This window comes from Dermacentor albipictus, chromosome 2, assembly GCF_038994185.2.
Source record: "Dermacentor albipictus isolate Rhodes 1998 colony chromosome 2, USDA_Dalb.pri_finalv2, whole genome shotgun sequence".
Taxonomy (NCBI): Eukaryota; Metazoa; Arthropoda; class Arachnida; order Ixodida; family Ixodidae; genus Dermacentor; species Dermacentor albipictus.
In genome coordinates this window covers 87101214-87128455 of record NC_091822.1, presented here as the reverse complement: position 1 = coordinate 87128455, position 27242 = coordinate 87101214, and the positions used below count along the sequence as shown (strand labels likewise).

At 49.7% G+C, this 27242-nt stretch overlaps 3 protein-coding genes across 5 annotated transcripts in view; all 3 read right to left on the bottom strand.

Annotated features, from left to right (window-relative positions):
• Positions 1–1894: 1894 nt before the first annotated feature.
• On the bottom strand, positions 1895–2245 carry LOC139055737 (uncharacterized). Its single transcript, XM_070533269.1, has one exon. The coding sequence runs from the start codon at positions 2243–2245 to the stop codon at positions 1895–1897; it is 351 nt and encodes a 116-aa protein (XP_070389370.1).
• Positions 2246–2272: 27 nt separating this feature from the next.
• Positions 2273–5527, bottom strand: LOC139055736 (uncharacterized). Its single transcript, XM_070533268.1, has 5 exons — positions 4951–5527; positions 4123–4332; positions 3642–4015; positions 2720–3143; positions 2273–2499 (listed from the first exon to the last, which is right to left on the bottom strand). The coding sequence occupies exons 1-5, from the start codon at positions 5525–5527 to the stop codon at positions 2273–2275; spliced, it is 1812 nt and encodes a 603-aa protein (XP_070389369.1).
• Positions 5528–7412: 1885 nt separating this feature from the next.
• The window catches only part of LOC135900998 (monocarboxylate transporter 9-like), a 38333-nt gene continuing 18503 nt past the window's right edge, over positions 7413–27242 (bottom strand). For 2 of the 3 annotated variants that reach the window (XM_065430627.1, XM_065430626.1), the window contains 3 exons: positions 23373–23516; positions 18814–20001; positions 18371–18684 (listed from right to left, as the gene is read on the bottom strand). In XM_065430627.1, the coding sequence (XP_065286699.1) occupies positions 18383–18684; positions 18814–20001; positions 23373–23409 (1527 nt within the window). In that variant the 5' untranslated portion in view covers positions 23410–23516 and the 3' untranslated portion in view covers positions 18371–18382. Of the gene's footprint in view, positions 9286–18370; positions 18685–18813; positions 20002–23372; positions 23517–27242 lie in introns of those variants that run through there. The other variant, XM_065430628.1, reaches the window with a different exon arrangement.

Genomic DNA, 27242 nt, shown 5'->3' with positions numbered 1-27242 from the left:
ATTGTGACGCAGTTTTCGCGTTGAATGAATCTAACGAGGCTAAGAATGTGACGCATTTTTTGGCCTCCACAATAAAATATACCTTCTTTCGGTACTCACGCTTCTCGAAAACGCGACAACTGATTGCAAGGAGTGATAGCACGGCAGTATATTCCTTGCGCCAGCAGAAAGCCCAAAAGTTAAGGCCGTGAAGCTCAAAAACCATGAGCTTGTAACTCGCATATTGTATCTTGGGGAGGACTGAAAATTCGGCGGCGTGTTACGCTTCTGTAACACCTGAAGGCGAAAGCTTGCACACGCTTGGAAATGAATAAAGTTATACGATGGGAGGTGTCAGATTTCTTGCATGACATATAACGAGCCGCAGTGTGTAGCAAACGTGTGGCGCTTTAGGTCGACCTCCACAACGACAAATACGAGCACCTAATGCTCGTATGCGTAAGTTCATATGTATGAGCACCTAAAGGCGCAACAGACTTGTCGTCAGTAAGTGTTACAGATATGTAACACAAGCCGTACCCAATTACGTTACATCCTCGCAGCAGGGGAAAGCAGCACTCGCGGTCAAACGCCTTGCTCCTGCCGTTTCTCACGTCGCACCTCGTTAGTCGCTTGGCGAGCATCCTCGGCCATTGTGTACTTCCGAGTCCTATCACGTGATCCACTAGGCCCCGGGCGTGCGTACTCCAATCGCTGTCTCACTCGTTTCATAGACAATTGTCACCAGAACCGCCACTACCACCGCGGGACGTCAGCGACGCAGCACCTGGCTGCGCACGCCACTTGTTCGCCTTTCCACCCGCCGTTCGTTCGAAGAAGATGACTTGCGTTTTTTTTCTGTAAAACTCGAATAGACGCCTCCTTTATTGAAGGCCATCGCACAACAAGCCAGTTCTCGCCTTAAAATAGGCTTTGAACTTATGCATTTGTATTGAGTGCGAGTAGTAGGTATTCTGCGAACGTCTTGCATTGTCTAGGTGGGAGCCTGTGCTGTGGCCACCTCTATGTACTTGGCGCACTGTCGCGGCGGCTGGGGCCAAGTTATGTAAAAAACGTGCAGTCGTCCGTATATTTGTGACCTTAAAGTGCAGGAACTAAGGCCCGAGAATCGGGGAGTGTGTGAAAACCAGATGTTTTTGTCATATTTGATGCACGGCATTGTTCAGGATGAGTCAGATTGTCACGATCCGCCCGGGTTCGTGAACAAGGGAGGGCTCGAGGCACGCCGCTAGATGGACGTTCCGTAGCGTGGTGGTGGTGAACGATGACTGACCGCCGAGCAGCTGTGCTCGTCGGTGTTTATTGCGGTGAGGTGACCAATGTTGCCTACCAAGCATGGCAGGCCACGGAGCCTGGCGGGCCAACGAAGATTATTCCCGAGGGTGCGTCACATGCTTGCTACACCCCCTTACCACCAGTTTGTTTGCCCTGAACAAAAAAAAAACTTCTAAGCTCAAAGTACGAGGCTGTGCCTCTGTCATAGCCGGGTCGACAGTGCCTGCTACCCAGGCGAGTAACGGTCCGGTGGCCTCCGCCGCCGAGTACTCCGCCTGGGCACCGGTGTTGACGGGCCGGGTGCCTCGCTCCATCTCACTCCATTCGGAGGGTCTGCAGTGGTCGGCCTTGTGACTGGTAACGGGCTCGACACTGGCCGAACGGGCGCCACGCCACTGGAAGCGCTTGCCACCTCTGAGGTGGGTGGTACTCCACTTGAAGCGACTGGTGCTGCCGCTAGTCCTCCTGCGGGCTGGAACTCGGAAGTGGCAGTCGAGGGTGCTTGCCAAGTCCCAAGGCGAGGCCTAACATGGTTCGCGTATCTGTGCCAGGTGGCCCCGTATGGCATGCGGACGAGCAGCGATGAGGCGCTGGCAGGAGACACCACCAGTCCGGCGAACTAGGGTGGGCCAGGACGGAAGTTCCTGGTGAAAACTGGAGCTCCTGACTCAGGCAAAGGCCCGGGACGGGACCATTGGTCAGCAGCCAGCTCCTGCTTCAGCTGCTTCAGGAGCACTGTGGATCGGAGGTTCGTATGCAAGACGTCCAAAGGTGTCTTGACCATCCGACCCAACAGGAGCTCACAGGGGGCACGGCCAGTGACATCGTGGGACGTGGTCCGGTACTGAAAAGGTATCCGGGAAATCCGCGTCCAGAAATCCCCAGTCTGGCTCTTCTTGAGCTTGTCCTTGATGGTTTGCACCACCCGCTCGGCTGCACCATTTGAAGTAAGGTGGTACGACGCAACCATCAGCCGGCGGATTCCATTCTTCGTCAGCTAGGCCAGGTACTCTGTGCTGGCGAAAGCCGAACCATTGTCGGATACGATGACGTCCGGCAACTGCTGGGCGGCGAAGACCTGTCGTAGCGCTGCAATGGTCGTGTCTGCTGATGGAGTGGTGACAGGTAGAACCTTCACCCACTTGGAAAGGCGTCCACCACCCCCAGGAAGTAATGGCCCTTGAAGGTTCCCCCAAAATCCACATGTAGGCGGGACCAGGGTCTCTGTGGGAACGGCCAGGGGGCGATTTCCACATGACGTGAGGTCCGCTGATGCTAATGGCAGATTTGGCAGCTCTGCACCATGTGAGCGATGTCCTGGTCCAGGCTAGGCCACCAAACATGGGACTAGGCCACCATCTTGGTGTTTTCCACGGCAGGATGACCCGCGTGCAGCAACTGCAGGACCCTGGGCCGGAGACTTTGTGGGATCACCACCCTGGACCCCACAATAGGCAGCCCTGCTGTGAGCTCAGCTCAGCGGCCTTGTGGCTATAAGCCTGCTGAGCCAATGCCCCACGGCACACCGCCTTGGTAACCTTAGACAGTACTGGGTCCTGGCTGGTCGCTTGAGATACCGCAGATCTGGAGAGCGCCTTCGGGTACACGTGCTCCAGCATGAATACTTCAGCAGGTTCGGGAACAGCATCCGGCACCTCTGGCAGCGGCAGGCGGCTCAGGGCATCAGCAGGTCCCAGGTCCTTTCCCGGACAGTAAACCACCTGGTAACTGTAAGCTGCCAGCCTGAAGGCCCAGCGTACCACTCGAGGTGATGCGTGCACAGGAACTGCCTGCACAGGAACTGCCTTGTCAGGCCCCAGCAGCGGCTTGTGGGCCGTGACTGCCTCGAACTTCCGAACCCACAGATACTGGTGGAAGCGTTAGACACCGATCATGAGGATCAAACCTTCCTTGTCCAGCTGGCTGTAACGTTGCTTTGCCGCATGAAGCCGACGAGAAGCAAACGGCACAAGGCGTTCCTGGCCATCCTTGTCCCGGTGGGCCAGGACTGCTCCCATGCCGTACGGCGACGCATCTATGGTCAGGACGACAGGCTTAGCAGGATCGATATGTACCAGCACTGGAGCCTTGGTGATTAGCTCCTTGCTGCGCTGGAAGGCCCGGTCTTGCTCCTTCTTCCAGACCCATTACTGACCATCTCGAAACAGAAGATGGAGCTGCTGTGGATGTTCCGACAGGTTCGGCAGAAAACTTCTGTAGAAGTTGATGAGGGCGAGGTAGCGCTGAAGCTCCTTCTTGTTTTAGGTCTTAGGCGCCTTGAGCTGCTCAGCTCAAGGCGCCTCAACTTGGCCTAGCCCCGGCTACCCGCAAGCATCAGCTTTGCGGGTAGCCGGGGCTAGGCCAGCCTGGGAAATGACATATCCCAAGTACTCAACAATGGGTGCCAGGAAAATCCACTTTTCCAGCTTGAGCTTAAGGCCGGCGTCCTGCAGCTGTGCCAGGACGTTGTGCAGGTTTTGCACACGGTCCCTGTCATCGCTGCCACTAACTAGGATGTCATCCAAGTACACCGCAACGTGTCTCATGCCCATGAACAGGTTGTCCATCTCCCTCTGAAATATGGCTGGCGCTGAGGCCACGCCAAAGGGTAAGCGCGTGTACTGGAAGAGCCGTAAAGTTGTCGATATTGTGACATACTTCCGGGAGGCATCCTGGAGCACCAGCTGCTGGTATGCATCCCTTAGGTTGAGCTTGGGGAACTTCTGTCCACCGGACAATGCTGACCAAATATCATCAATCCGGGGCAACGGGTACTTCTCGACGGTAGCGACGGGGTTGATGGTAATATTGAAATCCCCGCAGATCCTGACTGCCACCTCGCTTCACGATGGTACGATGCCCTATCTGATGTCTTGACGGGCACCAGGATGCCCTCTCGCTGTAACCGCTGCAGCTCCTGGGCGACCCCGTCCTTCAGGGCGAACGGCAGTAGAGGAGGCTTGAAAAATGTGCCCACCCCTGGCTGGAGCAGTGACTTCAACTCGGTCAGGAGGCTGGGGACGTCTTTCACCGCATGCAGGCTGACTTCCTGGTACTCTGGCAGCCGACCGTCCAGTGCATGAATCCAGTTTTGGCATAGCAGCGTCGGTGATCACCCCTTGGTTAAGTAAAAGGGAAGCGTCACCTCCCTGTCGCCAAAGCGAACGCTGACCTGTGCCTGACCCTGGACCTGGTAAGCTGCCCGGAGTAGCTGCGCAGCATCACGCGCGAAGCCTCGACGGACACGCTGGGAAAGTACGCTTGAAGAGCTTCCCGGACATTACTGACATGTTGGCCCCTGTGTCCAGCTGCATGGAATGTAGTGCCCGCTGATTTCGACGGTCAGCATGTACGGCGACACAGACGACAGTACAAAGCCTGTCTGCCACGTGTCGAAAATCGGTGGGTCCTCGGCCGTGACGTGGAGCCTGGCCGCGGAAGAACTTGAGCCTGCTGCCGCATGCCCCCGCCGCGTACCCTTGCGATGGATGCCCGGGCCACGGTCTTGTGTGGTACCTCAGCTTGAACCGGGCTGCTGCTGCTGCTCTTTGCTGTTCGTCCTAACCCTTCGGCATACGCGTGCCAGGTGCCCAGTTTTCCCACACGTGAAGCATTGTGCTTGAGAGAACTGGCACTGTGAGGGGGAGTGGGCACCACCACAGCGAGCGCAGGTACTGCCGTTTGTCACCAACTTGTTGACCGCCGCTTCCGCCGACGTTGAGCCAGCCACACGGGCAATCTCGGCGGAGTGCTTGGCTGCATCTTCCATTGCCAGCGCTGCCTTCACGGTGTCGTCCAGTGAGAGGTCGGGAAGCTCCAGGAGTCGTGTCCGCATGGCGGTATTGTTAATGCCGCAGATGAAACGGTCCCGGAGCAGCGAGTCCAGCTGGTCCCCGAAAATGCAGGCACTCGCTAACCCTCGTAGTGCAGCACTGAACTCTCCGTGGATCTCTCCTTCCCGGGGGCTCCGGTTGTTGAAGCAGAAACGCTCCATTAGTGTGGGCGGTGCTGGGTTGAAATGCGAGCGCAGTATGGCGAGCAGCTCACCCAGCGTCTTACAATGCGGCGTGGCTGGCTTGAGAAGGTCGAGCAGGAGACTGAAGACACGGGTCGCGCAGCTGGCACAGAAAATATCCCACTGGTTGGCCTCGGATGTGTCATTAGCCCGGAAGAACAGGTGCTCTTCTTCCTCGTAAATTGCCCAGGCGGACCTATGTCCCTCGAACGGCTCGAGCCTTCCGTACGGTGGCATGGCGCCAACAACGGGGGGCAGTGTTTCGCCGCTCGCGGCAGCGTGGGACGATCCGTGCGTAGTCGTCGCCAGCCTCGTCACCAGTGTCACGATCCGCCCGGGTTCGTGAACAAGGGAGGGCTCAAGGCACCCTCCGTTAGACGGACGTTCCGGAGCGTGGTGGTGATGAACGATGACTGACCGCCTAATAGCTGTGCTCGTCGGTGTTGATTGCGGTGAAGTGACAAATGTTTCCTACCGAGCCTGGCAGGCCACCGAGCCGGGCGGGCCAACAAAGATTATGCCTGAGGGGGCGTCACATGCTTGCTACAGAGATATTTCCCACACCATCTTTGTAAAAGCGAATTGCTTTTGTTTGTAATATTGCCAATTCACCTCCTTTGAACGTTTACTCTGTCTATAGACAGGTTTACTAGAGTGTCTAAATATCAAAATGACACACTTCTATTTACTTTTTCTTCAGCTGATGCCATCCGGTGGAACTTCGTACGGTAACTACTACTGCATACCTGGTGCGACAACTCACAACATTGGATGGACGCACCAAAAGCCCAGAACGAACATTTATATGTAGCGAAACAAATATTCCCTAAATTTTTTCTCCTTTGAGAACAAATTGAGGATTGCGCAAAGAACGACGCAACGAAGAATGCGAGGCATAACGTTAAGTGACAGAAAGAGAGCGGGTTGGATCAGAGATCAAACGGGTAGAGACGATATTCTAATAGACATGAACAAGGAAAAATGGCGCTAGGCAGGTCATGTAAAGCGCAGATTAGATGACCGTTGGACCATTAGGGTGGCAGAGTGGGTACCAAGGGAAGGGAAGTGCAGTAGAGGATGACAGAAGACTAGGTGGTCCGACATAATCAGGAAATTTGCTGGTGCTAGTTGAAATCGGCTGGCGCAGGACGGGTAATTGGAGATCGCGGGGAGAAGCCTTCATCCTGCAGTGGACATAAATTAGGCTGATGATGATGGTGATGAAATATTTCCCTACTTCACAAGGGGTAGTGCGTCTACTTTGTGAAATTTCGCGTTTTACAGGGGATAGGTTCAATGGAGCCTTGTAAAAGTCGCTATAAGTCATATTTATTTTACTCAATAAAAAGCACAACTTCTCACCTAGACAGCGCGCGTTTGATCAGTAGAAGCATTAACAAATGTCGCGCCGATTAGCGCAGCCGGCGGAACACGAAGCAGGAAGCGCTCAGAACGCGCATGCCCAAAACGGAAACCAGAAGTGTGGTTCAGGTTTTAATGCCAGCCGCTTGGTGAGCTACAGTCAATTCGGCCGCTAGACTCTGAGGGAATATGTGCCCTTGTTGAATGTCTTTCTTTCTGTGTACGCGTTGGAATACATCAACACTCGCCGCATCGCTTCTTAGCGCGTACGGCGTCAGGCGTGGAGGCCGCGTCGTGCGCTTACGCGCGACGTCGTCGAAGCATAGCACTGCTAGACTTTGTGCCGGAACTGACACCCTCGTCACCCGTGCGATGCACCCCACGTGACCATGACGAGCCAACATGACTTTCGGAACGACTCATTCGCTCGGCGCGCGAACTGCGTTTACTATGACCGGTATGCCACGCGTGTTTTGCGGACGATCATGGCAGTGGCTGAAGTTGTCAGCTGTAGCGGCTGCATTGAGCGATGCTTCGCCGATGCTGCCGCAGGTTTCACTCAGTTTCACGATATTCGTAATAAGTCGCAGTGGATGCGAGTGAACCACTAGAGGTTCTTAAATATATTCTAAAACTAGAAAAAGGAATTTCAAGTCAAAACCTACGTTTCATTGTCATCTTTAACACATTGCCTAACGTACCTAAACACAAAGGTTAGGGCGCTAAGCAGACGAGGACGAAGTGAGACACAAACGAAATATACGGGTGTCAAGATACAAATGTTTATTCACAATAAACAACGCAATTTTATACATGAACCTTAGTGCAAAGTAGTCACAGTGGAGTCACAGTGGAGGGTGATAGGAATTAACACTGCTCGTAGGCCAGTGACCTGTACTGAATTATCATGGCAGGTACATATGAGCACGCGTGCATTACAGGCTTAATCCGAGTATCCGACCAAATGAGTCAGCGACACGTCCTAATCTTAGCGATGATCACAGGCTGTCATTTATGAATGAGATTTCTTTGTCACTTAATGCTAGTGACGGCGTGCTAATGCACCTATTTCCAGTTTTTTTTAAATGAAGAAAACCTCGGTGATTATCTACCTTTCAGTGCCGTCTTTTGCTTTTCTTAGAAAGCTCCTTTTCTCCAGAAGTGGCACACAACCAAAGCGCTTGCAGTGTGGTCTGCCAAATGCCCGGCCATGTTGCTGTTGACCGCCAACCAATGCTCTCTCACTCGATCGGTGAAGCATTGTCCATTTTGTCCAATGTACACCTTGCCACACTTTAGTGCAATATTGTAAACGACATCGCTAACACAATCGGTCTAGCTTGTGACGTGCTTCTTCGAGCACGTAGCCGGCAGCTTCTTCATCATGACATGGCAAATTTTGGCCAATCTGCATAGGGTGCGAAACACAATGCCCACATCGTATCTGGCTGCGACATTCTTTATATTGTGGGGCATCTTGTGTACGTATGAAATTTCGGAAGTGTTCATTTTTTCCTTTAACTTCTGCTCTTTTTTCCCGTGTTTTATCTTGTACTGGAGGCTTTCGCACACACCCGAAATAACGGAGGGAGGAACTCAAACGTCTTCCAAGTGGTTAGTCTGATTACTGAAACCTGTAACAAGATTGTGGTCGCATGAGTTCATTAATGCCGAATTGAAGCATGTGTTCAGCTTGATCAGTTTAGAATGCACGCTGTCAAATGGTAGAAGGCATTTCTTAGTCTTGGGTTGTACATCCAGCACACGTGGGCCTTTATGAAGCTAAGTTAAAGTCCAGAAATTGAATTTAGTTTTGGGGTGGGCAATTCCCAGGTGAAATCTAGTCCGCCAGTGTCTGTCAATAATGTATGAGCTAATTGTGCCACAGCAACGTCAAGGCTAGTCTCAATTAGATTTAAAAGCACAAGGTAGTCATCCATATAGATCTTAACTACATTATAATTGCTGATTTTGACAAAGATGCGCATGTCAATGCATGAAAGTAACTGTCGCATAAAACCGGAGCTACAGAAGAGCCGATGCTTAAACCGTCTTTTTGAACATAATAAGAACGGTTAAAACACATGACAGTGGACTGTAAGTACAAATGCTAAATACCTAATAACTGACCAGAACTCATGCCAACATTGTTCTGGAAGTCCACTTCAGCTCATACTTCGTGCGTAACTTTAGTTTTTAAGTCATGAACCAACTAGCTCAGCAAATAGGCGCGTAGAAGCGAGCTGTCAAGCGTTCGTGTAGTGTGGGCTTGAAAGTCAAGAGCCGCACAGTTAATGGTAAAATTGTGGGCACGAATAATTAGCAGCTAACCCACAAGGGACGCATGTAAGATGTTTCCACGAGTGGAACATTTGTTACGCGGACGCCTTTTCGTACTGTCGTTACGTCGCACTAACCGTTATTACAGAAAACCTTAGAGCTTTCTGCAAGGCTACAACAATTCTGAAAGTCGATAAAGCGAGCAGCCTAATTAACCAAGTATATCATCCAGTCTTTCCGCCGCCTTCTGTCTAAGAAAGATCGAAGTCCGAACAGGCCACCGACGCAGCAGTGGATACCAGCTTGAAACTGATAAAGTCCATCGTAGCTTCCTTTTGTGTCTCGGAAGTAACCTAAAGAGACAAAAAAAGTTGTTTTGAAGCGAGTTTTAGTACAAACCGATCTTGGTTTCAAACGTGATGACCAGGCTCATATTACATATCCCATTTGCGCTGTATTTCCTTATATTTCTTTTGCATAACACATTTTTCAGCAGACAGGCACCTCCGTGTTTGCGTTAGCCTTACTCTTGCTATAGCACACCACTGCTTGAACGCTTTGAAAACAAACACGCACAATACGTCCCTGGCATTACATAACTGAGCCTTAATACTAGATGTGAAAGTGATTGCCTTCAAGGAAAGATAGATCCCATCTAAATCATACTTTGGCAGTAGCCTTCTTTGGTATAAAAGAGTGAGTGGTTGTGAGATAAACCATCGAAACAACTGATACCTGGTGGCAGTATGACCTCACAAGCTTATAAATACGGACGCCACGGTATATGTTTCCCGGATTTCTGGCGTTTTCAGCGTCGTGTAAGCTCTGGGTCCTCTGACGTTTCGTTTAGCGGCAATTCCCGAACTTGATGACAGCCGTCGCAAAGGCACTTTTCCAGCTCATGCCATCCAGATGAAGCTTTGCGTCCCTCGTGAAATCCGTAGAGAATTCCTGTCTTATGCCTGTGCGAACTCGAGGGGAGAGCAGGCGGCGAGTGTGATGGTATAGAAGAACGCCGTAGTGAAAGAAGAAGGGCAAGCAGAAGGATAGAGTAGAGGTGGGTCAGGGGACTCGTTAGTTTTTGGATCGGCTGAGATTTTGGTGGTGTGTCGTGCACCGCTTGGAACTCGCTCACGGCGCTGGACTCCAGTCACTATATATATATATATATATATATATATATATATATATATATATATATATATATATATATATATACATATATATATATATATACATGTATATATATATATATATATATATATATATATATATATATATATATATATATATATATATATATTGTGAGACGAGGTTTAGGCAGCCAGTCTCTTCTTTATTCTCCCGAGACAGAGCCCCACCACCAGGTCCCAAAACGGTGATGATGAGTATGTACAGGTGAGAATATGAAGCGTATGAATAATGCTCACACTAATTTCCCCGCACGCGCAAGCGGCCAGCCAGGCCGCGACTTAGCCAGGAGGGGAACGCCGAACGAATCGTTTTAGGCGCGAAACGTGGACGATCTCCGAACCACGACAACGATGGTCGGAAGAAACGTCTACGGGAGTAACGCGATAGTTCACGGGGGATGTTTGTTCGTTAATAATATAGGGTCCAAGAAAGCGGGATTCAAACTTCTCGCACAAACCGGGTGCACGAATAGGCGTCCAAAGAAGCACTTCCTCTCCGGGACGAAAGGAGACATCGCGACGAGAGATGTCGTAACGTTGCTTGCGATCTAGCTGACTGACTTCTGTGTTGAAACGAGCACGTTGACGGCATTCCTCAAGTCTCGAAACGAACTGTTCGGGTGTACTGTCTGAGGTGTTAGTTGGAGCATTGAAGAAAGCGGCGTCGATGGTGAATGTCGGTGAACGGCCGAAAACTAGGTAGAAAGGTGAGTATCCCGTAGTTCGTTGGATAGCGGTGTTGTGAGCAAAAGTCACGAAAGGTAAAAGTTTGTCCCAATTGTCGTGGTTTGGCCCGATATACATCGATATCATATCTATTAGTGTGCGATGAAATCGCTCGGTTAAGCCATTTGTTTGTGGGTGATATGCGGATGTCGTCTTATGAACTGTGCCACAAGCTCCGAGTACTTCTGCGAGCATTGTTGACATGAAAGTCTTGCCGCGGTCGCTTAACAGTACACGAGGGGCACCATGGCGCAGCACAATGGCATCTAGAAAGAAGGTGGCGACGTCGGAGGCTGAACTAGAGCGTAGAGGAGCGGTCTCTGCGTAACGTGTGAGCTGGTCAACAGCTGTCACGACCCATCGATGACCCGCTGGCGTTATGGGCAAAGGGCCGACTAGGTCTATCCCAACGATGGCAAACGGTGTCTCGGGACATGGGATGGGCTGTAAAAGCCCAGCAGGAGGCGAAGTCGGTCGTTTCCGCCGTTGACACTGAACGCAAGAAGCGACGTACTTGGCCACAAAGGTAGACATGCCTGGCCAAAAGAAACGGCTCCTAACGCGGTGGTATGGTTTGTGGAATCCCAAATGGCCAGCAGATGGGTCGTCGTGCAAGGCTTCAAGGACTTGTGTGCGCATCGAGCGTGGAAGAATAGGTACCCAGCTGTGTCCGTCGGAGTTGTATATGTAGCGGTACAGCACATCGTTGTCAAGCTTAAATAGTCGCAGTTGTCGACGTAATCTGGCATTTGGTGCAGATGTAGTTCCGCACAGGCGTTGGATGATGCTGTCGCAGTAGGGGTCAGTACGTTGACACGAGGCGAGGTGAGAGAGGCGATTGGAAGATAACGTGTCAGTAACCGTGAGAGGTAATAACGGTAATAACGGGAGTGACGACTTAGTCTCATCATCAAGTGGCGAGCAATGGAGAGATGTACTCGAAGCTAATAATGGCAGCGGGCAGCGAGAGAGAGCGTCGGCATCTTGATGCTTTTTCCCAGACTTGTAGACAACGTCAAAGTCGTACTCTTGTAAGCGTACCACCCAGCGACCAAGTCGTCCGGACAAATTTTTGATTGACGACAACCAGCATAAGGCGTGGTGGTCGGTTATGACCGTGAAATGGCGTCCGTAAAGATATGGTCGAAATTTTTGGATCGCCCAAACTACTGCGAGACATTCCTGTTCTGTGATCGAGTAATTCATTTCGGCAGGTGTTAGTGCGCGACTGGCATAGGCAACAACTCTCTCTCGTGAGGTGGTATCCCGCTGTAAAAGTACAGCACCGATCCCATGGCCACTAGCGTCGGTGTGCAAGCAAGTTGGTGCGTTGTCATCGAAGTGACAGAGGACAGGGTCGCTGGTTAATGCCTGCTTGAGGGCTTGGAAAGAAAGTTCGCATTCATCTGTCCAAGGGAAAGCAGTGCCCGACGTGAGCAACTTGTGTAGCGGCGACGCCATGGCTGCAAAATGACTGATGAAGCGGCGGAAGTAGGATGCCAGGCCTAAGAAACTTCTTAATTGCTTTTGATTTTCAGGGCGAGGGAAGCGATGCACGGCAGCAACCTTTTCGGGATCTGGTCGAATGTCATCTTTGCTGATAAGATGGCCCAATACTTTGATGTTCTTTCTGGCAAAATGGCATTTCTTTGTGTTGAGTTGGAGGCCAGCGTTGGAAATGCAAGTGAAAACTTCGTCCAAGCGCTCAAGGTGCTGACTAAAAGTTGTAGAAAAAATAACGATGTCATCTAAATAGCACAGACAGGTCTTCCACTTAAGGCCACGTAAAACTGTGTCGATCATGCGTTCAAATGTTGCAGGGGCATTACATAAACCGAACGGCATGACGTTGAACTCGTAAAGTCCGTCTGGCGTTGCAAAGGCTGTCTTGTCCTTGTCCGCTTCGTGCATGGGGATTTGCCAGTATCCGGATCGGAGGTCTAGACTAGAGAAATATTCCGCACCCTGGAGGGAGTCAATGGCATCGTCAATTCTTGGCATCGGATATACGTCTTTGCGCGTGATCTTATTAAGGGCTCGATAATCGACGCAGAATCGTACGGAGCCGTCTTTCTTGCGAACCAGCACGACAGGAGACGACCAAGAACTGGAGGATGGCCGAATGATGTCTCTTTTGAGCATGTCATCAACGTTATCCGCAATGATTTTCCGTTCTGCGGAAGACACGCGATACGGGCGGCGGCGTACAACCGAACTGCCTTCGGTTTCGATGCGATGTACTGCGACGGAAGTGCGCCCCAGAAGCTTGGAGTGGACGTCAAATAAGGCTCTGTGTTTGTGCAGGAGTGCCAGAAGGTCTTCTTTCTGCGCAGTGGTCAAATCGGGATTTATCGCGGCCGTTAAAGCAGCGGCAGCAGTGTGATAATCAGTTGTGGTAGACAAAGGTGGTGATTCGGTGTGAAGCGGTACCAGCGAAAGAGGTTCGGTGTCAGTAAAGCATGTCACAGTAGAGCCCTGGGAGAGCACAACTGGGGAAGAAGTAGGGTTATGAACAGCGACTGAGGCTCTACCGTCCTGAAACCGTACTAGGCTAGGAGCAAGGCTAAGCCCACGAGAAATACAGTAACCACTCGGTGCAAGGAACACATCACCATTAATAATAGTGTCGGAAGTCAGCGTCAGAATATGCTCAGTGCCCGCGGGAATGAAACAGTCGGTAGACGTGACAAAACGCAGGCTGTGATCATTGACAGAGCACGAAGATTCAGTGTCTGTCATATGAATAGTTCGCTGACGGCAAGAGATTAAAGCTGAGGCGGAGGACAGGAAGTCCCATCCCAAAATCATCGCGTAAGTGCACGAAGACAGCACGACGAACTGAATGTGGTGGAGGATGCCATCAATGAAAACGCGCGCAGTGCAAACACTGGAGGGCTGAACAAGAACTGCATTAGCACAACGAAGGGGAGGGCCATTATACGGTGTCTTCACTTTTCGCAATCGAGAACACAAATCAGCACTAATAACGGAAAGCGATGCACCTGTGTCAACCAAGGCTTCGATTCGGACACCTTCAACAAACACCAAAAGTACATTTGACGGGCGCTCCGGAGGCGTTTCACGTTGTCCAAAAGATGCAGCTTTTCCTCCTGAAGCTGCACCATTTAGTTTTCCGGGCGGTGATCGGAGGACGAAGTAGCCGGTCGTAGAGGGGAAGAAGAGCGCCGCATCGGTGATGGAGAGCGACGACGCGGGAAACGCGATGAACTGGCAGTGTTGAAGTCCTGTGGAGATGGGGAACGTGGTGGATAATAAACGTAGTCAGAACGCCGACGTCGTGGTACAGGGCCAGAAAACTGATCCCTTTCAAAGCCGTCATAGCCACGTCTTTCATCTTGCTGACGGCGTCGGCAAAACCTGGAAATGTGGCCACGGATGCCGCAGTAGTAACAAACCGGTCGAGGTGGGCTCCACGCGTTATAAGACGGAACAGGCGATGGTCTTGCAGTGATAGGATTCAGGGACATGTGCGGTGCAGGTGCCTGTTGTGGTGGCTGCTGGGGGAGTGGCGCTATAGAGGCAACCTGAGCGTACGTTGGCGTATGGATAGGGTGCGGGCTCGTGATTTGCGGGCAGGTCACGGCAGCTAGCTCTTCCCTCACGATATGGCGTAGGCCGCCACCAGGAGGCGTGAGACGGACCTCAGGAGGGTTTGACGAAGCTTGGGCGTGCAGTTCCTCACGGATGATGGAGCGGATCAAAGCACGTAGCTCGCTGTCGTTGGACGCCTTGAAATCAGATGTGTCAGGGTGTAAGCGGAGCATATGAAGGTCATCGAGACGCTGACACGTACTGATGATGTCGGCGACGGTAGTGGGATTCAGCACTACAAGAGCATTGAATGCCGCAGTCCCAATACCCTTGAGCAGGTGGCGTACACGGTCACTTTCTGCCATCGAGGTGTTCACGCGGCGGCAGAGGGCGAGGACGTCCTCTATGTACGAAGTGTAGGACTCGCCTGAGTGCTGTACACGCTCAGCAAGCTTCTTCTTAGCGATATCGGAGCGGACAGACGAGTTTGCGAAAATCTGGTGTAGCTGGTTTTTAAAGATGCTCCAGTTGACCAAATCGAGCTCATGATTGTAAAACCATGTTTTCGCAACTCCGGTTAGGTAGAAGGCGACGTGAGCAAGTTTTGCTGATTCGTTCCAGTGGTTAAAGTCACTCACGCGCTCGTATAGCTCCAACCAGTCTTCAACGTCGTCACCTGGAAGCCCAGCAAATACCGGTGGATCCTTCTGAGGGGTGGTGACTGTCCAAGAAGGGGTTCCCGCAGGAGTCGGCAAGGTGGATGTCGTGGTACTGGTCTGCTGGTCTTGCGACATGGTCGAGTGCAGTTGGTAGAGGCGGCGACCCGAGCGGAGCTCCAGGGATGTAGCGTAGGTGAAGCTGGAGGGAGACCGGGAGCGAGAGGGCGAAGGGACCGGACAGCACACTCCACCACTTGTGAGACGAGGTTTAGGCAGCCAGTCTCTTCTTTATTCTCCCGAGACAGAGCCCCACCACCAGGTCCCAAAACGGTGATGATGAGTATGTACAGGTGAGAATATGAAGCGTATGAATACTGCTCACAATATATATATATATATATATATATGATTTCATATCACAAGGAGCCAACAAAACACTGACACCACTAACAACATAGGGGAAATTACTACTTGTGCCCAATACATGAAATAAACAAACGATAAACTAATGGAAATGAAACTGGATGAAAAAGGAAAACTTGTCGCAGGTGGGGACCCAACCCACAACCTTCGCATTTCGCGTGCGATGTTCTACCAATTGAGCCACCGCGGCGCTGTTTCCCCATCCACTTTCGTTGGTACTTATGTTTCCTAGTAGAACCCTGGGAATGTTAGCCAGCGCCACCACTCACAGAATTTGGCTGTGGACGTGGAACGTCCTTTCTGCCGCAGGCGTCACGAGAACGTGATCTTTTTGGGTGAAGGCGACTGGTCAATATAACCACACATGCTACCTGAAGGCATCCATGTTGCCGGATTCGAGACTCTCGTTATGTAATAAGCGAGAAGGATGGGGATTTATCCGAGGGGACAGATTTTTTATTTGTCATATCTTAAGAAGCCAACAAACACTGACACCAAGGACAACATAGGGGAAATTACTTGTGCCTAAGAAATTAAATAAAGAAATGATAAACTCATGGAAATGAAAGTGGATGAAAAAACAACTTGCCGCCATCTTCCCACAATCTTCCACACAATCCACAATCTTCGCATTTCGCGCGAAATGCGAAGCATCGCACGTGCGGATGTGCACCGTGAATCCTCATTCTTCAAGGCCATCCGCCAAGCGCAAGTACCTTATTGAACTAAAGTTATGTTTAAAGGTCAATTCAGTCAGAATATGCGTAAAGTACGACTTACATGCAAGGTGCATACATAATATCTTCGGAATATTATTCGAATCTGTTACGCGGAAACTGAAAGACAAAACCCTTTTTTCGCTGCCGTATGACGCTTGAGAGGCCGCGGCCGTTAGATGCTGGAGCACAGCATACATCCTCATTCTCGTAGGCCCTGCGCTTGGTGGAACTGCATTATTAAGGTAATTAAATCTTTGAAAGAAAATGCGTCGAAAAATTCGTTGAGTACACACAACCTGCGAACATGATAGCATCGGATTGTAATTCGAATATAGGAGAATACTTATTTCTGCTATGAGAAAAATCAAACACAATGCCTTCAAGCGGCCGTTTGTTTTTGGGTCCTCCGCCGGGCGCATGTGGATTGTTAAACTAGTTAAATTTATCAAAGTAAAATTTGTCAGAACATTTGTAAAGTTCGACTTACGCACAACCTTCATAAATGACCGCATCGAATCCTCTACCCATTAGGCCATGGACTACCCAGTGACCCAAGCTGGGTAGAAAGAGGCGTATGATTGGGTGAAGTTTCCAAAGAATAGCAGTCGCACTAAATACGCTAATATAAACTGATAATTTTATCCGTTCGACTACCAAGCATTAACACCAATGGTGGGAATTTAATAATGATCACGAAAGGATTACGAATGGTAGTGAATAACAACCACCGGTGGTGGTTGAACGTGAGGTCTTACGGAAGAGAAAGCCAGTGGTCTAATCGGAATGGCAGAATGTGGCAGTGGAAATGCGGTCGGTTAGGGCGACCTGGTCACGGTCTCCGCATAAGTCAGCCGAGTTTATACATGGAGTTCATGTGCATTTAGAGAACATCTGCGTAGATACTGCCTTAACATTTGGTTAGCCTATAGACCCCTGGATTTACCAAAACGCGATGTTTTCCATCCATTTTCTTCAAGCAATTTTCCATGTTTCGCCGACTACTGGGGATTGGAGAGAAAGCAACCAGTGGCTATTGGATTGTTGGTCGAGGAGGGGGGGGGGGGGGGGGCTGTGCTCGTAAAGGAGTGTTTCAATTCAATCTTACAATTCAAAATGTTTATCAATGGGTATTAGTTAGGTGATACTTATAAATTCCCTTATATTCAACACATAGATGTCTGGATGGCATAAACATGTTGCGACTTTATCTGCTTTAAGGTGTACGCAACTTTTTGTCTATGTGGTATAGCAATGCGTGTTGTGGAGTTTGACATACGTACATCGACATAGAGGGACCACTGATGTGCATAATATTTTGCCTATGGCTCCCTCAAATGTCCGTCAGCGAGAAAGATGAACTCTCCGACCTGGCTTATTTAAATTGGTTACATTTATTCAGCTCGAGTTTATGTTCTTCTGGAACCTTTTGTTCGAAGCTCTTTGCCCAATTTGTCTTCTTGAATGTAGGCTAATATTTTATGCGTTCAATATATTTGATTCAACACATCTTCTTTCACTATGCTTATTTCCTCAGGTTTCATGTGTTACCATGGTGACCTTGCGTTGTGGTCACTGTCATAAGTTGCGAGAACTTGTGAACATATTCAGATCTGTTTCAATCTCACTGTTGAACAACGTCCAAGACCATACCAGCACGGCCTAGGGGCAGCGAGGCATTGGAGGCGACATTTAAATATTAAGCTTACTCTTACCATTTTATAAATTCAATGTCTGTACTAATCAGTGTATAAGCTGCTGGAGATGAGGAAGTTGCAGTGGTAAAAGCCACTTTTTTTTTCAGGCTCTAACAATCTTTTTGAAAACTCTCCCTCCTCCCACCCCCCACCTGGGAATAAATAAGCTTCGAGGCCAAAGGCTCTACTACAACTAATGTCGCAAGAAAAATTACCCAGCGCCACCGACGAGGTTCGGGTGACTTTTTTTTCCTAAGCATTTGCTGTGCTGCTAAATCAGGAACTTGGTGGTCCTGAATACTGTGTGCTACTATGTCAACTGCATGTTGTTCTCATTGGGACCGAGTTGTCGGCATTCTTGCCGTCGAGGTTGTTGAAATTGTTTCGCAGGAACCGTCTGAATCTGAACACATCCTCTATTGTGGGTATGTGCCATGTTTGAGGCTGATCATCTTCGCTGTCCTGTACGCCTCCTTTGGGGCACTTACGCTATCTTCACGAGCGTGACAACGAATTGCCGGCCAACATAGCGCCGTTCTGTCAAGAACAATTTCAAAGCGATACACATAATCGCCTCCTCGTACAGTATTTCCAAAATATATGCAGACGTTCCGCCGCTCTCAGAGTCTCTGTGGAACCAAAACATTACACTAATTGCCAAGTGCTGTTGTAGCCGCACCGCTCCGTGATTCACGTGTTCGACTCTAAAGTGGGCATTGCTCCAGTAGCTTGGATAAATTTTCTTTTCCCCTCTTGCGGTGCTGAAGCTGGGGATGATGAGGTCGCCTGACGATGACAAAAATCGTTGTCAGGGGGTCATCAATCACAAAAGCGGTACGGATGGACAAGAAAATCCCAATTTCGAGCACTTGACTGCTGTCGCAGTAAAACTAAAAGAGTGCATGTCGAACTTACCGATGATATGTGGGCTGCACAGGAAAAGAGGTAACAGCGTCAGTCCAGCGAATCCCCAGGTTGTAGCGACGCTCTTGATACCGATGTAATCGGCAATCACCACAGGCTTCATGGCGACCAAGCAAGCCGTTAACATTGTCGCGCATGCGCACACGAGAATATAAGCCAGGAAAGAAGGAGTCGCTGGTAGGGCCAGCATAGACGCGGCGAGTAGGAAGAAGCTTGCTGATACCAATGTTGTCCTGCTCACTATGCTGTAGTCACTAATTAGTGGAAGCACAATACGACCAAACATCTCTGCTGGTGAGCAGTACATCACAGCAAGATCAGCGTGGCTCCGGGAAGACCCTTTGTCAAGCGCGTAATCTACTATGGTCGCTGGAAAGATGACCATTGTGTAGTCCATTGCTACGACCGCCAACATGCAAGCGTAAAACCTAGGCTTGGATAACAGGCTACCGATCTCTCCAAATGACGAACAAGAAGGGGGAGATTTCCGCAAATTTATCCGGTTCGCTTCATTTGATGTTTCATCTTCGTTCACACGTGTTGCCTTTCGCTCTTCTTTCATTCCATCTGCCATGTAAGCCATCTTGTTAGTTCTTTCTTTCTTCCCCGGAAACTTCGAAATGTGAAGCCAGTGGTTAACAATGTTGGCGTTATTTGCCTGCTGAGTGGGGTACTCATTGCTACTCCTGCACGAATTTATCTCTAGTTCTTCTGGTCTTGTTACCCAGTTGTCAATAAAGTCTACCAGAGTTACATCGTTTGGTACAAGAGAGCTCACTGTCTTTATAGATTCTGCAGAGCCAAGGCCATTACTTCCAGTGCCTACTCGAAATGCTAAAGGTTTTGGAACTGCATGATCCAGAGTGGCAGTGGTAATCGAAGAAATGCTCCTACTTTCTTCATTAGATGATTCGGTCTTACGGTTCCGAGCGTTTATTTCCCATGGAGGCTCTTTCAAAAGCAAAGTCAGAGCTGTAGCATTCATGGTGATCGCAGCGTACACTAGCATAGATCCTCTGAACCCGTAGGCATCCTTCAGCAGTGTGAGTATCATTGGAAAAAGCAGTGAAGCCAGCGAGTATCCGGCGTACTTGATGCCGCTGGCTATTCCACGGTATTTGTCGAAGTACATCATGACTACGATGACCAGGGTCACGCTGACAATGCCGACGCCCACACCTGTGGGGAAAGACAAAGAGCACAATGTAATTGCACTGCTTCATGCGTTGACTCTTCTCACTGGCTGGTGCAATGATATCAAATCAATTTTCTTTTTGTCCAGCGACCCAGCTGCACTACTCTAGCCATAAGCGTTCTTGTAGTGTCGTACCTGAGACCTATATAGAGACCGATGCCGAGCGCTGACTCCAGCAGGGCGATTATATCGTGCGTTCTGAGTAAACGTTAATTTAGCAAAGCTGGCCATGAAATTTTCTATGAAATAGGGATAAATAACTAAACACCATTGAGAATGCTGACAGCTGATCGCTGCCTCTAGGCAGGGACATATACCGTAGGTTAAAAAAGAAAAATATTGCTGGCTTTGACGATCATAGTCGATGGTTTCTTCTACAACGTTTTCGCGCCCACTAGACCTCCTGATACACCGTTGACAGCTAAGTACAGTCGACCCTAACTTGCGTAATGACCAAGTTGAAAAAAAAATTTTCAGGGAATCTTTGCAGCGTGCATATTTTCTTATTCTTCTTTATTCAATACTGCAAACCTTGTACAGGTCCAAGCAGGGTGGGTTAAATGGCAACAAGGCAATATTAACAAAGTTGAAAACATCAAAGTGTGGTGAAAGGCAATAAAGAATCATTCCAGTCGGTTACAGTGCGAGGAAAAAGTGAAAACTTGAATAAATCTGTTCGCGCAAAATACGGCTCAGGGAATTAGGATGTTGGGGGCGTGTATGCATCGACGTTGAAAGCGACAGATATGGAAAAGGGTTAATAGCTAGATCTTGATTCCAAAGCAAGAAAAGGAATTGCAAATGTATGTTTTTCTTCGTTGTTCAAGGCATTGCATACCGTTAATCTGCATTAATTCAGAGGGTGAGTCATACGGGGAAAATGTATAGAAAAATAAACCTTACAGCTTTTCTCTGTACCGTTTCTAGGCGGGTGATATAGTGTTTATTAAACGGGTCTCAGACAACGCATGTATATTCAAGTTTCGGTCTAATTAGTGAACTGTAAGCAAGTAATTTTACGCTAGGGGGGAGAATTTCTAAGCTTGTGTCCTATGTCCATGGCAGAAACATTCTCTTGAATTCGGAATTCGCTGCAGTGAAACTCGACGGAGGTGGCAACTCGCGCTCCTGCCGCTTGGACGCAGACTCGAACGACCTAGCTTGACGCTTACGAGCGGCCTCCAGTGCGCGATCTTCACCGGTAGCTTGCACTCGACACCGACGATTAGACTCTCGCATCTGCTCTAGCTGAAATTCTTCAGAGGCAAAGACACTGGCGTGTTCTCCGCTTTCGCACGGGTACGTTGTCGTCGGTCATAGTTGCGTCTCTGTTGTCGATGCCTCTCCTCGTCCTCGGCTTGTTCTTCGGCCGTCCGCCAATGCGTAGTGTTCCGACTTTCGCCATTTTTGTTGGAGTTGCAACTGTTGGAATGGCTTACCTCTGCAATGCACGATCGGGTTCTGACACACCGTGGCGGCTACCGCGGAGCACATGCCTGTGTTTCCTGCCACAACTGCAACGCCGTTGTATTTAGGGCAGACGACAGCAGACACAGCTGGGAAAACGGTGGCCAGCGCCGGTGCACTCCCTTAGTGCGCAGGTGTGGCGCGGGGTGAAATCGCGTGTTCTTTTTTTCTGCGCCGCACTATCGTTCGTTATATTTTTGTTCACTTCACGGACGCTAGCCAGCCCAGATACCCTCCCTACGAGACCACGCATATTACTCTTTGATATTGGTTCGTCAGGTAAACATCGCTGTAAAATGTTCACCCCGAGATACAATTGCGTATGGCGCGACTTTTTTTGCGAACGCTTTCAAATTAAAGCCTGTGCAAAAGAAAACGGCCTTATACATAGTAGGCAAGGAGACTACGTTTCTTTAATAGCACCGCGCGTTTTTCAACCGTTGGCACGCAAATATTTTTACAGTGAAGCTAGTTGCCCCGTGATAGTGTTCATGTGTAGACACAAAACCATCATCATCAGGATTGTCTCCAGCGTCGTCATCGTCTTCCACAGCTGGCCGATCCACGGCGGAGATGAAGCAGGCTTAAGAGGAAGCTTTAGCTCGGGTGCTCCTATCTAAATACATGTAAAAGGAGAATTCGTTTTTATAGGCAACCACTGCACCAAATTTGACGGGGTTTGCTGCGTTTAAAAGAAAAACTTAAAATCTAGTGACTGTTGGTTTCGAATTTTCGATTTAGGTCGTCAATTTTTTATACAAATTTGGCAAAAATCGCAAATTTTCAGAAAACGAAACTATCAAGCTTACAACTCCGTAACTCAGCAAGAAAAAATGATATCGCAATTATGTGAATTGTACCTGAGAGCACATCTAAAGCGGACAAAATTGATATGTTACACATGAACCTCAAAAAATGGGTAAATGTGTAATTACAACTTTTGCAGAACCCTCGTAAACAACGTAACAAATTCACGTAAGATATAAACTGACATAACAAATTTGTCCGCTTTGAATGGTCTAATGGATGCCGTTTACAGAATCGTGATATCTGTTCTTGATGCAGAGCTATTAGTTTGTAAACTTCGTGCTTCTATTTTTTTCAAATGGCTGAATTTTTGAAAATGTTTTTAACAAAATTCAAGCCTAAATCAAATTCCACTTCCAACAGTCACTAGAATTTAATTTTTTCTCTCAAATGCAACAAATTTCATTAAAATCGGTCCAGGGGTTATCTCAGAAAAACGTTTTTGCGTTTTTACATGTATTTGAATAGGCCGCGTCGGAGTTGGGCCCGAGCTAAAGCTTCCTCTTAAGCACTCCCGATACGTAAGCCGATGCCCAATATTGTGAAATACTGGGCCGACCCGGGGCGGAGGCGAAGGAGGCACTAAACACACTCCTTACATGAGCCGATCCCGAACATAATGCAATACCGGGCTGACCCGCGGCGGAGGTGCAGTTTGTCATTAAAAGGGCCACATACACACCTTCGCCGGTCATCCTTGTTCACAGAGGGGAAGGACAACGTGCTTTTTCTTTTCTTTTCCGAACCAGCTTGTACACGAATGAACCGGTTCAGAATGCTCCAAGCCCGCTTATTATTTTACCTCCGGAGCTCGTCCTGAAACCGACCAAAAAGTGTGAACCCGAACTCGAACCCGAACCGGACTCGAAAATTTTTGCATCGACACTCTGGCGAACGGACCGAGCAAGTACTACACTTATGTCAAGTGCATTTAGCGATGTAAACAATAAATCTGACGTTGGCGTGAAACCTACGTACGAACAGAATAACTCTGAACACAAACTATCTTTGTGATGAGTTTACATTAAGTTGAAAGTCTGCGGGTGTAGCTCTTCGCGTATGTTGACACCGCTTAACTTGCCATGGATTGCGCCTAGCGTCAGGGTCATGCAGGCCATGTTGGGAGCGAAGACGGCTCCCAAGATTCCAGCCCACAGGAACACGCTGCCAATCAGGCCCAGCTGGAAGATGGACAGGTGCTGCTGAGCACAGGAAACCAGAAGACCTGCATTGACGGAGAAGTACAGAACCAGGAGCGAGTGAGAGTGATACCTCCAGAGGGTGCAGTTTAGAAGGGTTGTGATGTGTACGTCTTGGTGTACTAGCGCAAGGCAAACAAATCAGCACTTATGAAAAGCACGTGAACTGCGTGGGCACGTGCTCTTCCTGCGACGATCGTCATTTCGGCATTAGCAGGGAATACAAATGAAGCTTCCTTTGGCTATCCGAATGCACGGTCTCGCGTCCTCTAGTACGAGCTTCGTCATATCAACTTCGTCATACGCACGACAGATGCAAGCTTCGTAAAACTGGCTTAATTAGCACGAAATGCTGACCTACATTGTAATGGCAGTAAGTGCACATCTGTTGCACCTAATTCAGACGGTATATCACGGCTTAACACCTTTCCCTATATTGTCGCCTCTTAGAGATCCCAAAAGAACTCAGGCTTCTAAAGGCAATATCTTATGATGTTGAATGGCTTTAAAATTTTTGTTTAAATTTGGATAATCATATTCTGGGGCAACTCCGTATGTGCCACATGATGCTTTGGCTTATGTAACATATGGGGTTAGGATTAACAATATATCGCCAGTGAGTGCACCCTTGTTCTGCGTAGGTCCACAGTAACGAATAAACCGATGGCAAGTTGGAATCATTGAAACACACAGAGCTCTTAAAAAACAACTCCGGCTATTTATCAAGCCCAATTGATGTTGCAGCGTCCGTCACTACGTTGTCCTCGCTTCGCGGAAACCCTGTTTACATCGCCTTACCTCGCGGTGGGAAGTCCTAACAAGTTTCGACCCAGGGCATTTAGTTTTTTTTTAATACTAGCCATATACGCTGCTCCTACTCCTGTTGACAAAGACGACGCAATGATTACGTCTCCTGTCTTCGTTGCAGAGCTTCAGCATCCCAGTTTTTGGCCCAAGAATCGCCGAGTTTGGTTTGGGCAAGTAGAGGTCCATTTTCAACTCATGCGCATCACTACACAGAAAGCAAATTACCTGCACGTCACCGCCGCGCTACCCTCCGACATCGCCGATGCCATAGACGACTTGCTAGCAGGTACGCCTTCGGTCACCATATGCGACGACCTGAAACGCATGGTCCTACAGCGCCTCTAGCCATCGCAACAGAGTGGGTTCCAGCAGCTCCTCTTCTAGGAACTCGGCTACCAACGACCGTCAGGACTGCTGCACCTATCGTATCAGTTACTGGGTGAGCACTCCACAAACGAGAGCCAACGCGAGCTGTTCTGCAACGCCTCCCACAGTACGCACGCATGGTACTGGCGGGTTCCGACGAGATGAGTCCTGATCAGCCAGCTGCGCTTACTGACCGCATATAGTCGACCATCTCACCAAATTGCCAGTGCACTGGAGAAGCTGATGACTGGCGGCTACACTGAAGACCAACTTCGGCGCAGCCATTCGACTTCACAGTCACGCAGTGCACCTAGAGAGTCGCCGCAGCAGCTGTGCTGGTACCACCGTCGCTTTCGCGAACAAGGAAGTCGCTGCACTAAGTCCTGTTCATGGACGGTAAACGTACCGAGCAGTCACTAACGGCGGCATGCGACATCGGCCTTCTGACTAGCCGCCTATTCTCCGTAGTCGACCGCATCGCCGGCAGCCGCCTCCTCGTCGTTACCGGAGCTGAGCTGCCTATCGTTTCCGCCACGGGCGCAGATCGCCAACGCGACAAGTGCATACCCATGCTTGACGCAGTGAACACCGCCATGGCGTCGTACGCGCTCCAGTCAAAAACGCTAGACATCGGACTCCAGCGCTTGCACAGATGGTTGTTTGTGGTCACCACCGTAAGCACTGCCATAGTGGGAGTGGACTTCCTTAGCCATTTCAAACTAAATGTGAGTGTTCGCGACTGGTGCCTACAGAATAACGTCACATCACTCGATGTGATTTGCCTGCAGTCCCACCTCACCTCATCTGGCATCCGTACGTTTCGGCCGGCCTCAACGTGCGCGAAGATTCTTGCTGAGTCACCGCAACTTACGAAGCTCCAAAACGAAGTGTTAGCCGTGAAACACGAGGTGACGCATCATATCCCACCACTGGCCCACCCGTTGCAGCCCGGCCTGGAAGCTCGTCTGGACGGAGGTTGGAAGTCATCCGCCGTGAGCTCGAACCCATGCTTCAGCTCGAGGCTGTTCGTCCTTCCTCCAGCAATTGGTCTTCGCCTCTCTATTTGGTTCGAAAGCAGGACAGTGGCGACTGGCGGCCTTGGGGTGACTGGGGTGACTACCGAGCTTTGAATGCCGTCACTACTCCGGATGAATATCCCCTTCCCCACATACATGACTTCGGCGCCGGTCTCACATGAACGAAAATGTACAGCAAGATCGATTTGAAGAGTACGTAACACTAAATTCCTGCCGAACCCAGCGACACCCCAAAGCCTGCAATCGCAACTCCATTTGACCTATTTTAGTTTGTCCGTATGCCTTACGGTTTGAAGAATGCGGCGCAAGCTTGACGTAGTAGTTCCGCAGAACTACAACGTGAAGCTTTTAAAAGGTACCTGGAGGGGGTTACGTGCGGACGCTGGTGCATTGTCGTCTACCTTTACCACATCCTCGATGCAAGTTGCACAGACGGAGAGCACGAAGAGCACCTTTGCCTTCTGTTTGAGCGAGTGCACGAACACGGCCTGGTCCTAAAGCCCCAGAAGGGCATTTGTTTAGTATAAGCCCTGGATTCTCTCGGCCATCGCCTTTCACCCCAAGGCACCAAGCCACAGGAATCACGGTTGTGGGCAATCAAGAAATGCCATTCTCCAATCTCCTTCTGGAAATCGCGCGGGTTTCTGTGGCTCATAAATTGTCACAGGCCCTTCGTACCATCCTGTGCGCGAATTCGTCAGCCACCTACTGACCTTCTGTGTCGCAACTCCGAAAGAACGCCTACCATCCACTGGTCCTCGGAGCATGAACACTCCTTCGTAGGAGCCAAAATGCGGCTGGCGACTACAGTGTTGCTGATTCATCCGTTGCCCGACGCGCCATTCGCCTTATGGTAGACGCTTCGACCACGCCAGTGGGTGCAGTACTGGAGTAGCACATTGGCACAGAGTGGAGGCCGCTGGGCTTCTTCTCGCAGCGCTTCCAACCTACAGAAGCTCTATACAGTACCTTCAGGAGGGACATGTAGGCCATTTTTTTTGCGCTGTCAAGCATTTCCGTTCTTTCCTTGAAGGCTGTAGCTTTTACATTCTGAGCGTCAACAAGCTGTTGACCTTCGTTTTCAAGAACAAGAGTCGCTCGTACTCAGAACGTGAGCTTCGGCAACTTTCCTTTATTTCCGAATTTTCCGCGGACATCCGCCATATCTTTTGCACCTAAAATCAGGCATCTGACGCACTGTCGCGGATGAGTGCGGTGCCTGCTGGCCCTGTTAGGCTCTAGCCTTCGGCCAGCAAAGCGACCCTGAGCTGCACCAATGGCGGGACAAAGGCTCGTCGCTCCAGCTTACGTAGGTGCCGCTTCCCTGTACAACAACACTAGTCACGCGGCACACATCGCAGGCAGTTCCTCGCTCGTTCGTGCGCCATCATCATCTTTCAATTGCTTCCGGGGCACTGTGGCGTCGTCGGAAATGACCTTGCTGACGATGCCGCCCGGTCAGCCCATAAAGAAACCCTGACACTTCCTATACCCTTATCAAGGACAGATGCTGTGAGGGGTCTTCGATTACTTGCTCGAACC